At 38.7% G+C, this 12881-nt stretch overlaps 1 protein-coding gene across 1 annotated transcript; it reads left to right on the plus strand.

Annotated features, from left to right (window-relative positions):
* Positions 1-5254: 5254 nt before the first annotated feature.
* LOC104230540 (probable magnesium transporter NIPA6) lies at positions 5255-12477 on the plus strand. Its single transcript, XM_009783373.2, has 9 exons — positions 5255-5717; positions 7057-7113; positions 7209-7299; positions 7391-7551; positions 7658-7785; positions 7953-8090; positions 10839-10931; positions 11033-11150; positions 11830-12477. The coding sequence occupies exons 1-9, from the start codon at positions 5594-5596 to the stop codon at positions 11916-11918; spliced, it is 999 nt and encodes a 332-aa protein (XP_009781675.1). The 5' UTR covers positions 5255-5593; the 3' UTR covers positions 11919-12477.
* Positions 12478-12881: the final 404 nt, after the last annotated feature.

A 12881-nucleotide genomic window follows, 5' to 3' on the forward strand; every position in this document is an offset into this window, starting at 1 on the left:
CCTGCATTTTTTTAAGTCTAAGACCTCCCGGGCCCCACTCAAAACTCACCCGAGCCCTCGGGGCTCCAAACCAAACATACATATGATCTTAAAAACATCTTACGGTCTCATTTGTGCGATCAATTCACCAAAATAACATCATATACATAGAATCAAGCCTCAAAATATATGATTTTCTTTCAACTTTCATAAAACTCAAATTCCCCATTTTAAGTCCGAAACACGTCATATGACGTCTGTTTTTAGCCAAACTTTACAGATAGTGCTTAAAACATATTTAAGACTCGTACAGGCGTCGGAACCAAAATACGAACCTGATACCACAGTTTTCTGATCAATTTCCTTCTTCATTTTCTTTAATTAATTTCAGAAAATAATTTCACACAAAAATTCATTTCTCGGGCTTGGAACCTCGAAATTTAATTTCGGGCACACGCCCAAGTCCCATATTTTTCTACGGATCCTCTGGGACCGTCGAATCACAGGTCGGGGTCCATTTACCCAAAATGTTGACCGAAGTCAATATTATGCATATTAATATCAGAATTCATCAAACTTTTCACATAATTCACATATTCTAACATAAAAACTTTTCCGGCTACGTGCCCGAACTGCGCACGCAAATCAAGGCAACTAAAAGCGAGGTTTTCAAGGCCTCAGAAGCGCGAAACAAGGAAGAACTACGGTGATGACCCTTTGGGTCGTCACAGATGCCCCCTTTGACAACCTCCGCCTCTTTGACGGGGCATCTTCGCCACTGCCACGAGAAGGTTCATCCATTGAACGGGCTGTGAGAATCAGATTGTCTGACCGAGGAGCGACCTCCAAACGAACAGGTTCGGCGGGCACGCGGCCCACCGAGCAACCGAACTTTAACTGCCCTCATTCACAGTCACCCTTGGTACGGGCCCGGTAGAGGAAGCCGGTTTACGGAAGCAAGGACAGGAGCCCTAGCCCTTCTACTTGCCAATGAGATTCGACCAAACAAAGATATAAGATAAAGAAAAAGGCGGAGCAAAGAACAAAGTGACTTAGGGAGAAATAAGTCGACTTACCAGCGGAAGGCTTGCGCCCGAACCTCTGGTGGAAAGGCACCCGTTCATGGATCCCCATCGTGTGGGGAAGAATTGAGCTCACCCAATCGCGAATATTGGCAACTTGTGGAGGAGGTACCCTCTCGGCTGCGGAAACAGAAAACACTCGACGGTCACTAAAGGGAAACAACTAACAACTATGTTCAAAAAAATATAATATAGAAAAAAAGGAAAGGGAAACCTATGGGCAAAATTCTACGCCTCAGGGAACCCAACAGGGTTAGACACCACGTGCTCCGTACGAATATAAAGGTAGTTTTCCCAGAAGCGGCGGTTGGTCTTGTCATCCATCTTCACCCCCAAACTCTTGGTTCCTCGGTGACACATGTGAATCATCGTGCCCCTATGAGAATGAGGGGTGAAGAGGTGAAGCATGTGTTGTAGAGAAATTCCCCGGTTGTCCAGCTTAGCGTGCTTGATAAGCATAAGAAAGAGCATGTACACGTACAGAGAGAGTTGAGCCGAACACACCTCGTAGAAGCGGCAAAAATCCATCGCGAAAGAGGGAAGGGGAAGCGTGTATCCAATGATTAATGGATATGCATAGAACGCACAATAGCCCGGGCGGTGTATGTGCACTATGTCCCGGCCCGCCGAAACTAGTTCAATGTGATCAGGGATTCCCCATTTGGCTTTGAACGCCATGAGAGCCGCAAAATCCATCATAGAAAGAACAGGTTCCAGCTCATCCCCAGCAGGGCTATTGAAGTCAATCCTTACCTTCTATGGGCAGGGAACCACCTCATCTACCGTCGGAAAACTCTCGTCCTCCGCCAAGCCCAGTCCCTCTTCGAGTAGGGGTATATCGTTTTCCGGCACCGGAGCACCAACAGCTTGGAGGATTCACTAGCCATCTCTTCTTTGATTGCAAAAAATCAGGACTAATAAGGGAAAAAGTTAGCGGCCACAGGAATTTTTTACAGAAAAGGAAATGTGAGAAACTGAAGGAGAGGAAAAAAAGCCGCAAAAGTCTCTTGAGCGATTGGGAAGTATAACATTCAAAAGTAAGATTTTCCCCTATTTATAGGGATATAAATACCCCAAGCGGGAAAACCAAACGCCACCATTTTGAAAACGGAAAGGGCACGAAAAACGATACATTGCATAGGAAACGTGCGCCATAATGACGCATGATGAATTTTAATGACATTCTGAACTGACGTAACGGTCTGATCCAACTCTCAAAACGTCATGTCGCTACCTCGCCACGAGATACTCGTCTCTCTCATAAAGTGATCATATTCCTAACAACTTTCGAATCGACAGAGTTCGCCCATCGAGCTCGCCAAAAGACGACCCCAATAGGCGGAGATGTGAACTGTATGGGTCGAAATCTGACCAGACAAGAACCCGCATGAAGAGGAATGGCAAAAGGTCACTTGGACCGAAGTCGTATCCATACAACGCTATAATGACACACACCTCGACCAAGACTGAGATCGTGTACTCAGAGTATTTGAACGATGAATTGGATATTACAGCTTCTCAGAAGGTCAATAAGTGATACAATCAACTGGCTTAGGTACTATGGATAATGACCTTTGGGTAAACGAGGATGCCTAGTATTTAAACTAAGTGAGAAGAAGAAGAAAGGGGGCTGAAACAGATTCACACAGAGACATATTTTCGAAGAAGAAGGATCTTCTTCTCTTTCTCCTCGCTAAAGAGAGAGAATCAAGGGAGCTCAGATCCTCAATATACTACGTTAGTCTCATCATGCCAAATGTATGGGGGTCAACCGTGTTAAAGATCGATGACCATTTTTATCTATGTATTCTTCATTGTCGTTCAATATTATGAAATTTCCCATCCTCTTGTATTACGGGATTCAGTTATGGCTATAGTTAAATTTTATGTTCAGCTATGCTCGCTTGTTCTTGTCCTCTGTCTCAGATCTATGATGAGTTATCTTTGGTTAGGATTTACCTCAAATCTTCATGTTTAAATAGTTTATAAAAAAGTTTAACACTTTTTATTCAAACAGAAAGATGCCACATCACCTTTCTCATTCCCAATTTTATATTTATGTATAAGTTCATTAAATTAAAAGTCGCTGATAAGTATTAAATATACTGATTCGTTAGATTAGAAGTCGCTCATAAGTATTAAGTTTTGAAAGCTCTTAAGTGTTGAGATATATACGTGTTAGTGTAAAATTGTTGGAGTTAATATGAAGCTTATATATGAAGATCGGACGATAAGATGACCTCCTGCCGGGCAAAGGAAAGAGGGTGATGAGTTGAGGTTGGGCTAAAATTTAGCTTGAAAGGATAGCAACGAACACATAAACTTTTGTAAGCGGTGTCGAAATTTATAAAGGAAAAGGATAAAATAACTATAATTTATCATATTTTTAAACAGTAAATAACTTTAGTCCATTAGTTTTTTTGAGTCTTAAGTTAGAAAAGATCCTAAGTTCAATTCTACTTAATCACTCAAATATTTGCAAAAAATAAAAATAAAAAATTACGCGTTAGTTGCGATTAAAACCTCTAACCTCTTATAGAAAAAATCAGACACATAACCAACACGCCAGAAGATAGTTTGCTTTAAGTGGTGATATTTTTTCCCGTTTATCTATTTTTCACTGTATTAATATATATTTAGTAAATATTTTCGATGAAGCAGTGTTGTGTGATAGCGCTTCACTTAACATGCGTCCGTCCTTGCAGAGGACATCTTTACGACTTGGCCGACAAATTTTTCCTTATATTACGAAAGAAATTTAGAATTAGGGTGATTTACAATTGCTAATTAAAAATTAGTCATAGTTTTCAAATTAGGTTAAATATGGCCAAATTTTTTATGCAAAAATAAAATTTGGACAAAAATACCCTTAGTTAAAATCCAAAAAAATCATAACATAAAATACTGGAGCTCAGACTTTTTACATATGAAATTCCAGCAACATGATATGCAGGGGTTCTACAAATTCAGCACATTATGCTTGGTTTTTTTGTGTTTTCGGCTGAGAAATTTTTTTTCTAGATTTTTTTCTGCATTAAATAATGGCTAATTTTCAATTACTTTGGCAAGCTCATACTACAACAACAACAACAACAACCCAGTATAATCCCACTTAGTGGGGTCTGGGGAGGGTAGTGTGTACGCAGACCTTACCCCTACCCTGGGGTAGAGAGGCTGTTTCCAAATAGACCCCCGACATCCTTCCCTCCAAGAACTTCCCACCTTGCTCTTGGGGAGACTCGAACTCACAACCTCTTGGTTGGAAGTGGAGGTTGCTTACCATCAGAGCAACCCCTCTAGCTAGACGTGAAAGTCTAGTACTAATGCTCCAAAGAGGTTAAATGGTGCATTTGAATGAATGCTGAGTTATTTATCTAGAGAAGTAAAGACCAATTTCTACTGATTTCTTTTTCCTCCATCCTTTAGTGGTACATTCATATTATAAAAATACTAGATTCACATGCGAGTACTAAACAACTACTCATTAATTATCATTGTTAAAGCGGACCGATCGAGACACAATCACAAATCGTGATGAAGTGAAGTTTGAACCGTAAAGTTGCGGGTGAATCTTAGTGATTTTTTTGATACTGTTTGATAATTAGATACTTTTGTTATCGTCTTTATAGTAATTCTTTTGAGAAACAACCATGGTTTCTCATTTAACCCCTTTTTGGAAGCTTAAACCTCTCGACTACTAGTCGATGACATGAGTGTTTTACTACTAACGCTACTCGCTTAGATTTTTTTTTTACTCCAATAATTTAAAACATGTATTGAAAATTATTTTGAACAAGACAATAATGAAATAGCATAATTTCAAATTTTAACGTAGGCAAAAAAAAAGGTTTATATGTTTCTTACTAATACCTGTGATGACAGGAGATTAGATATTCAATAAAATAATCAATGTGTAGGTACGGTGATTGGAACACCACCATCTAAACAGATAAAATAAAATAAAATAGTAAAAGGAGCAATAATAATATAGAGAAGAAAGTGAATATGCAGCTGATTAAGGTCAGTTGGGCCAGCTCACACGCTGTTTGGTTATCAGGTGACGTGGCCTTCCTGGTCGTTAGACTCGTTAACGAAGCATTTCCAAAAGAACCTCAAAGCTTCGATTTAACGGCGTTAAAATTGCTACCGTGTTTCCCGTTTACTAAATAGTCCCCACGTCACAGTAAAACGTTGAAGAAGCAGAGGAAGAAATACCATATTACCGAAGCTTCCAACAAACAAACTAACTTTATGGGTTTTTAGGAGAGGGAGGAAACAAGAATTTTCTGAAACTATTTTATTTGTTCTTCAATTGTTTCATATCTCCCTCTCCCAATTCCCAACGAACAGTAGCTCAGTTTTTGTAATTTTTTAGAAGGAACAATTATTCTTTTCAGATTCTGTATTTAATGCGTTTTTGAGCGTGTATAGAAGAGTTGGAAGCCTCCAGTGAAGCAATTATTCTTCCAGATTGAGTATTTGTTTGTGTATATAAATATTCGAGAAGTAAGAAGAAGTGACGGAGAGAGAGGATGGGGTTTTCGGAGAATAGTAGAGGGTTAGTTCTAGCTATGGTATCAAGCTTGTTCATTGGAACAAGTTTTATATTGAAGAAGAAAGGTCTCAAACGTGCTGCTGCTGCTGGAACTCGTGCAGGTCTGAAATGCTCTCTCTCTCTCTTATAGTTTTACTTCGGTTTATTAGACAATTTACTAATTGAAAAGGCACAATCTATTCGCTTGCCTGAAGTTGAATTACTTGTGTGGATGCAAAAATTTTAGTAATTAAAGGTGAAATTGTGTTGATGATAGTGCTATCCGTGATATTAGTGAAAATATAATCAACAGCGCCTTCAATACCAAATTAGTTGGGTTTCAACTGTATGAATCTTCGGTATCCATTCCAGCTTTATGAGGCCTGTTCAAATAGTCAAAAGATTCATTGTAGTCAAATTATTTTAAGCTGACCATTCTGCGAAACTCACATAGGAGAAATTGTACTAGTGAAAGAATATACTGCATTAATTATTTTGTATTTGGTAAATATTGCAAGTTTATATATCTAATACCTGGGCATGCTTATACATTGTATCTCAACATAGGGTAAAATTGTTCTGTTCAATTTGTTGTATTTATGTTGGTTCTTATTTGATTCATCAGGTATTTTAGGGTGTGTAATTTGTTGTTAATTAATAGGATCTATAGTCACCATCTGGTAGACTATATGCTAAGGGCATGCAGTTACTCAAGAGCTAAGCTTACCAGGATTTTTAATCATTTAGGTGGTGGAAACAATATCCTTCAGTTCAGGCCTGTGTTGGAATACATAAATGAAGTAGGAGATGGTCACATGAATAAAGACGAGAAAATCTAGAGGTCTAAACCCATTATTTGAATGTGGATAGGGAAATGCTAAAATGACTAATATGAGATCTAAAGGCAACTAATGCATCTCAATGTTGACAACCTTTCTAGCCCCATTAGGTCCAGTCTTCTTCTGGTAGCACTTACTAGTTGGGAATTGCTGAATTGGGTTCTTCACATTTAGGTTTCTTCTTCTTCCTGTTGTCATTTTCTTTAATTAAACCATGAGTAGAAGATTGACAAATAATAGTTGTCTAGCCGGCTGAAACACTGCAACCCAATGTTTATATACCAATAGTTTCTATTCTTATTCATGATCTTGCCAACCCATACATAATATGAGAAGAACCATCGTTGGTTGGACATTCTAGTGGGAACTGAAGCTTTTATCCCTGAAATACTTGTGAGTTTCACATGGAGTAATCTATGCCAGTACTTCTAGCTGATCATATTTTGCTTGAAAGTTAATATAGATTTTTATTTTTAGACTGTAGTCTAGTGTGCCAATTATCTGGTTAGTACTTAATTGATAGCACAGCAACAAACATCGTTTTTAGCACCCCTTTTCCTCATTAAATACGCTGTCAACTTCAATTCACCTGGCTAAACAGTTGTTGTAATCTTCACTGCAGGAGTTGGAGGTTATACTTATTTGCTTGAACCCCTTTGGTGGTCAGGCATGATCACAAGTAAGTGGATCATGAGATGTCTCCATAAGTTAACCTCTTTCCAGGAATGTGTTACATTGTTCTGGTCTTAATGTCATTTGGATTTGGGTATGCAGTGATTGTTTGGGAGGTTTCCAATTTTGTGGCTTATATTTATGCTCCGGCGGTTCTTGTGACCCCTCTTGGTGCATTGAGTATAATTATCAGGTATGATTTTGAAGCCTTTTTAGCTGTTTTAAAATTCTGATAAGGAACTCCTGCTGATGTTTGCGTAACTAACCTTGGTGAATCTGAATAGTGCTATCTTGGCGCACTTTTTGTTGAGGGAACGATTACAACTGTTAGGTGTGGTGGGATGCATATTGTGCATTGTAGGATCTGTGGTAATTGTTGTACATGCACCTCAGGAGCATATGCCAACTTCTGTGCAGGAAATCTGGATTTTGGCAATTCAACCAGGTCTGGACTTTTGGTATTATTCCTGTTTATCTAGCTATAGGTTATAAGATATTTCTCCCTCTTGCAGAGCTTATTACTAATTTCTCCTTGCTTCTTTTGTCATCAGCATTTTTGATTTATGTAGCCGCAACAGTATCCGTAGTAGTAGCTTTGATGTTGCATTTTGAGCCTCGTTGTGGGCAGACGAACGTACTGGTCTATTTGGGAATATGTTCCTTAATGGGTGCACTTACGGTAATTATTTTTTATTCTAGTCTACTTCCGTCATCTTCTTTTATTCTTTGGTGGAATGTGTACACTACATTCTTGTTGTTGGACAAGATGCGGTTTTGCACATGTGAACATTTTGCTAGCCTGTCAGGATGTTTCTGTAGCTTTTTTTAAAAAGATTATATCTGCAGGTTGTAAGCATAAAGGCTATTGGAATTGCAATAAAACTTACTTTGGAAGGAATTAGTCAGATTGCCTATCCGCAGACTTGGTTTTTTCTAGCTGTTGCAGTCATCTGTGTCATCACACAGTTGAATTATCTAAACAAGGTAATGTGTATATGGTACTTTCCCAGCTTGACTGAGACTTTCAGAAATCCATATGATCATTCGTTTGCATTACCTTGACTAGCGCGAAGTCCCATTTCTTCAATAACATGCTTGTCATTTAAGGTGTTAAAATTCAGAAGCGTCTATATTGATGATGACCTAGCAATGCATCCAGGGTCAGCTCATCTCATGCATCATGTGTATCTCTGGTTTCAATTCCTCTGAATTTAAATATTAGATCAGTTATTGGATTTATGATCTCCATGTAATGATATCAATTCTTGCGCAAGGTGTTTCATGTTAAATGACGATAAAACAGAGAATCAATACTTGATAGCAACTATGCTACAATGCTTTCCTGAGGTCTTTAAGTTATGTTTCTGTTTTCTACTTTTGTACAACAAAAACAAACCCAGTGTAATCCCACAAGTGGGGCCTGGGGAAGGTAATGTGTATGCAGATCCTACCCCTACCTTGTGAAGGTAGAGAGACTGTTTCCGATAGACCTTCGACTCGAAAAAAACATGGAGAAGAAGAGAAGCAGTAACAACAGCACATAATAGTGAGATAGCTGAAGCAAAAGAAACAACAAATAGTACTATAAATGTAAGAATAAAAGAATGCAATAATAATGATAATACTACTATTATGGAAAGGAAAGACATCGACTACCTACTAATTTACAACTCAAATTTTTGACCTCCAACCCCTCCTATCAAGGCCTCAAGGGTCATGTCCTCGGTAAGTTGAAGATATGTCATATCCTATCGAATCAATTCTCCACAATACTTTTTTAGCCTGCCTCTACCTCTTATTAGACCCCCCACGAACAACCTCTCATACCTCATAACTGGGGCATCTGTACATCTCCTCTTCACATGTCCGAGCCATCTCAAACTCCTTCCTGCATCTTGTCTGCCACAAAAGCCGCTCCCACCTTACCCCGAATATCCTCATTTTTAATCATATCTCTCTTGGGTGCCCACACATCCATCTCGTCATCTTCATTTCCGTTACTTTTATTTTCGGGACATGAGAATTCTTGACTGCCTAACACATTGCTCCATACAACATAGTCGGTCTAACAACCACTTTATAGAGCTTACCTTTAAGTCTCGGTGGCATATTCTTATCGCACAAAAAATAGGATACGAGCCTCTATTTCCTCCATCCGCCCCAATACGATGTGTGACATCATCGTCAATCTCCTCATGACCTTGAATTGTTGACCCTAGATACTTGAAACTTCCTCTTTTGGGGATGACTTGTGTATCAAACCTCACCTCCACGTTAGACTCATGAGTCACGTTACTGAACCTACACTCCAAGTATTTTGTTTAAGTCCTACTTAACCTGAAACCTTTAGACTCCAGAGTCTACCTCCAGCCTAATGTTAACTCCGCCTCGTGTCTCATCAATTAGTAGGATATCATCTGCAAATAACATGCATCATCTCACATCCCTTTGAATGTGTCATATCAATTCATCCATTACCAAAGCAAATAGAAACGGGCTAAGAGCTGATCCTTGGTGCAACCCCATCACGACGAGGAAGTGTTCCGAATCTTCTCTCATTGTCCTCACCCGGGTCTTAGCTTCGTCGTACATGTCCTTAGTCGCCCTAGTGTATGCCATAGGTACCCCTCTAGCCTCCAAACATTTTCATAGAACCTCCTTTGAAACCTTGTTGTATGCTTTTTCTAGGTCAATGAGCACTATATGAAGATCCTTTTTCCTCTCCCTATTCTGCTCCACTAACCTCCTAACAAGATGATTAGCTTCTGTAGTCGATCACCCCGGCATGAATCCAGACTGATTTTCGGAAATAGACACACACCTCCTCACCCTCATCTCTACCATCCTCTCCTAAGCTTTCGTAGTATTGTTCAGCAGCTTAATACCCCTATAGTTGTTGCAATTTTAAATATCGCCCTTGTTCTTGTACAAGGACTGCACCTCCATTCTTCAGGCATCTTTGTTGTTCTAAGAATGACATTGAACAACCCAATAAGCCACTCCAAACCCGCCTTACTCGCGCTCTTTCAAAATTCCACTGGGATCTCGTCCTGCCCGGTCGCTCTTTCCTTGCTCATCCTACACATAGCCCCTTCAACCTCCATAACCTTTGTATGCCTACAATACCCGAAATCTCTACGACTCTCAGAGTGCTCCAAATCCCCCAGCATAATATTCATGTCTCCCTCTTCTTTCAGGAGCTTATCGGTGTAAGTCAGCGATCTTCGTTTAATGTGTCTCTCCTCCACCAACACTTTGTTTTCAACTTTTGTGATTTGGCAATAAATGCTTCTTCTAATTTAGATCTTTATGTCACTTAGACAAATAAGTAGGGTACTATGAAACTGAAGGTGTCCTTAAATGATGCATTGCTCTACTCCTAAGTTGAGATGAAGGATACTACGGTTCAGTTTCTCGTTTCCTTTGTAGCTCTCTCTTGCATGCTTGATATGTGATTAGTTTTAATATCTGCAATGAGTGCTTTGGTTGGTAATCTCGTAAAAGAAATTTTCTACAATAGTTGGTACTACTTCATATTGAGATTTTCCTTATCAAATGAACCTTGAGATGCTGGTTGACCATTATAAAGTGCAGTTACTAAGAACTGCATGCTATTATGCCTAATCTTGGTTTTGCAGTTTAGCAATACGCATGATTTTTTAGGGATAATTTACATTGCTTCTCTTTTGGGTGTCTGAACCATTTTTTGACATTTATGCACCATTTGATTAGGCACTGGATACATTCAATGCCGCAATTGTTTCCCCAATATATTATGTAATGTTCACCACTTTGACCATCATTGCAAGCGCAATAATGTTCAAGGTATGTTGTCAATTTAAGCTATTCTTAATTGTGGTCGTCCTTCAATATGTTTACGGAGTAAAATGTGAACCCATCATTTGCTTTGTGATATTGCTCTACAGGATTGGGCTGGACAAGATGCTAGCAGTATAGTATCTGAGATCTGTGGATTTATCACAGTACTTTCAGGAACAGTCGTACTCCATGTGACTAGAGAACAGGAACCAGCAACTACACCAGGTAAAATGAAGTTGCAGCATGCACCCACCTTTAGATGCTGTAGGTCTCTCATATCAATGTATATATCCTTGATATTATGCAAGCTAAAATCTGCCAAAAGTAAGGAATTGGCTCATTCTGTCTGCAACACTTGAAAGCATATTTTGACTTAGGTGTAGTTATCTCCTGCTTCAGTCAATCTAACTAATTTTAGTATACAAATTTCTCGATACTTCTAAATTTTGTTTTTTGTAGTTTTCCGATTCAGTGGAGATTGTAAGTAGACACTGATAAAATAATCGAGTCTGGTATTTGATTTTACTCTACCTTTTGACAACGATTATTCTTTTCGTGATGGGGCTAGATCATGAAGAGAGTATGTGTTTTTACAAAGTTGCATATGTGAGATTAGCTGTTCCTACTTTGCTCAATTCAGGTGCACATATCAAAATGCGCTTCTGATTTTGGGTACTTGGTGACCCAAAAGAGCACGCATTTTTACATTGTTGCCCATGTGTGACACATAGGTACCTTACATTGGTGTTGGGACTGATGACCTTTTTGAGCTGGGGCTGGACTTTACTTTTAAAAGTGATTCTCTGAAGCTACTGTACTTTGAAGTCCAAATTGAGGCCTCAATATCATTTTTCTACTCAAATTTTACTACAGGTTTGTGCTTAGAATACATTGGTTTATGCAGGAAATATATCGTGGTATGACGGCGAAGATATAAAGGTTATGGAGGATGGACATTACATAATGTTGAATGATTCAAATTATTTCCGCTGATTTGATCTCGTGGCCATCGATTCTAGATCTTGATCGCAAAAGTTGAAGTTGTATCCATAACTGATGCTTGATTTATGTTTTCGTGGAATGAGAATTCTTCTTTAGGCTCAGAAATGTTGAGCTTTATAATTGGGAGGCAAGTTCTCCTACGAGCACAATTTTGGGAAAAGGCTACTAGTCGAGGTCACCTTGTATATGAAGCTTGGCATGGATTCTTGAAGAAGCCTTGACCAACATGTACATTTGGACATGCTTTTCTTGCTGACCTGCTATTCAAATTGAGGTTTGTACATACATGGTGGTGTCATTTATTTGAGCTTGTTTTGTAAGAGTATTTTAGTTGATTCATGTTGTAATTTATTGAGCCACCTTATTGTTGTAACATATTATTCATTGTTTTAGCATGAGAATATAACATAGTGAAGAAGGTTGCAGCAGTAAGTTAGGATGGTATTCTTTTGAAAGATAGTAAACCAAGCCTTTGTAAGCATTAGTTTTGGAGAATGATACATTATGTACTTTGTGGAGTTTATAATTTAGAAGTTAGAAGATTGTTAAAGCCGTATTGTTATAGATGCTTAGCAGCAAAGTGAAGCATTTCGCACTTACCTCAACCATAAAGATGGACGCTGAAACAAGCAATTTGGTTGGGTTTGGGGGGGGGGGGGGGGGGGGGTTAAAATTCACGAATAGCCTCTTTTCAGCTCTTGTTATTGAAAGATAACTGTTGTCATGAAATTTAGCTCCCGTTTTGGCCATAAAATTTGGGAGCTTTTTTCCAAATTTTATTTTTAAATATCTGCTTGTTTATAGATTTAGACCATTTTTTGGCAGATTTTGAAAACAAAATCTTCAAATCCCAAAAAGAGTTCTAGAATAGTTATTGAAGTTTTCTACTCATAAAACATCTAATTTTTTCAAGTAAAATGCATATCCAAACACAATTTTAACTTTCAAAAATTA

This window comes from Nicotiana sylvestris, chromosome 1 (genome assembly GCF_000393655.2).
Source record: "Nicotiana sylvestris chromosome 1, ASM39365v2, whole genome shotgun sequence".
Classification (NCBI taxonomy): Eukaryota; Viridiplantae; Streptophyta; class Magnoliopsida; order Solanales; family Solanaceae; genus Nicotiana; species Nicotiana sylvestris.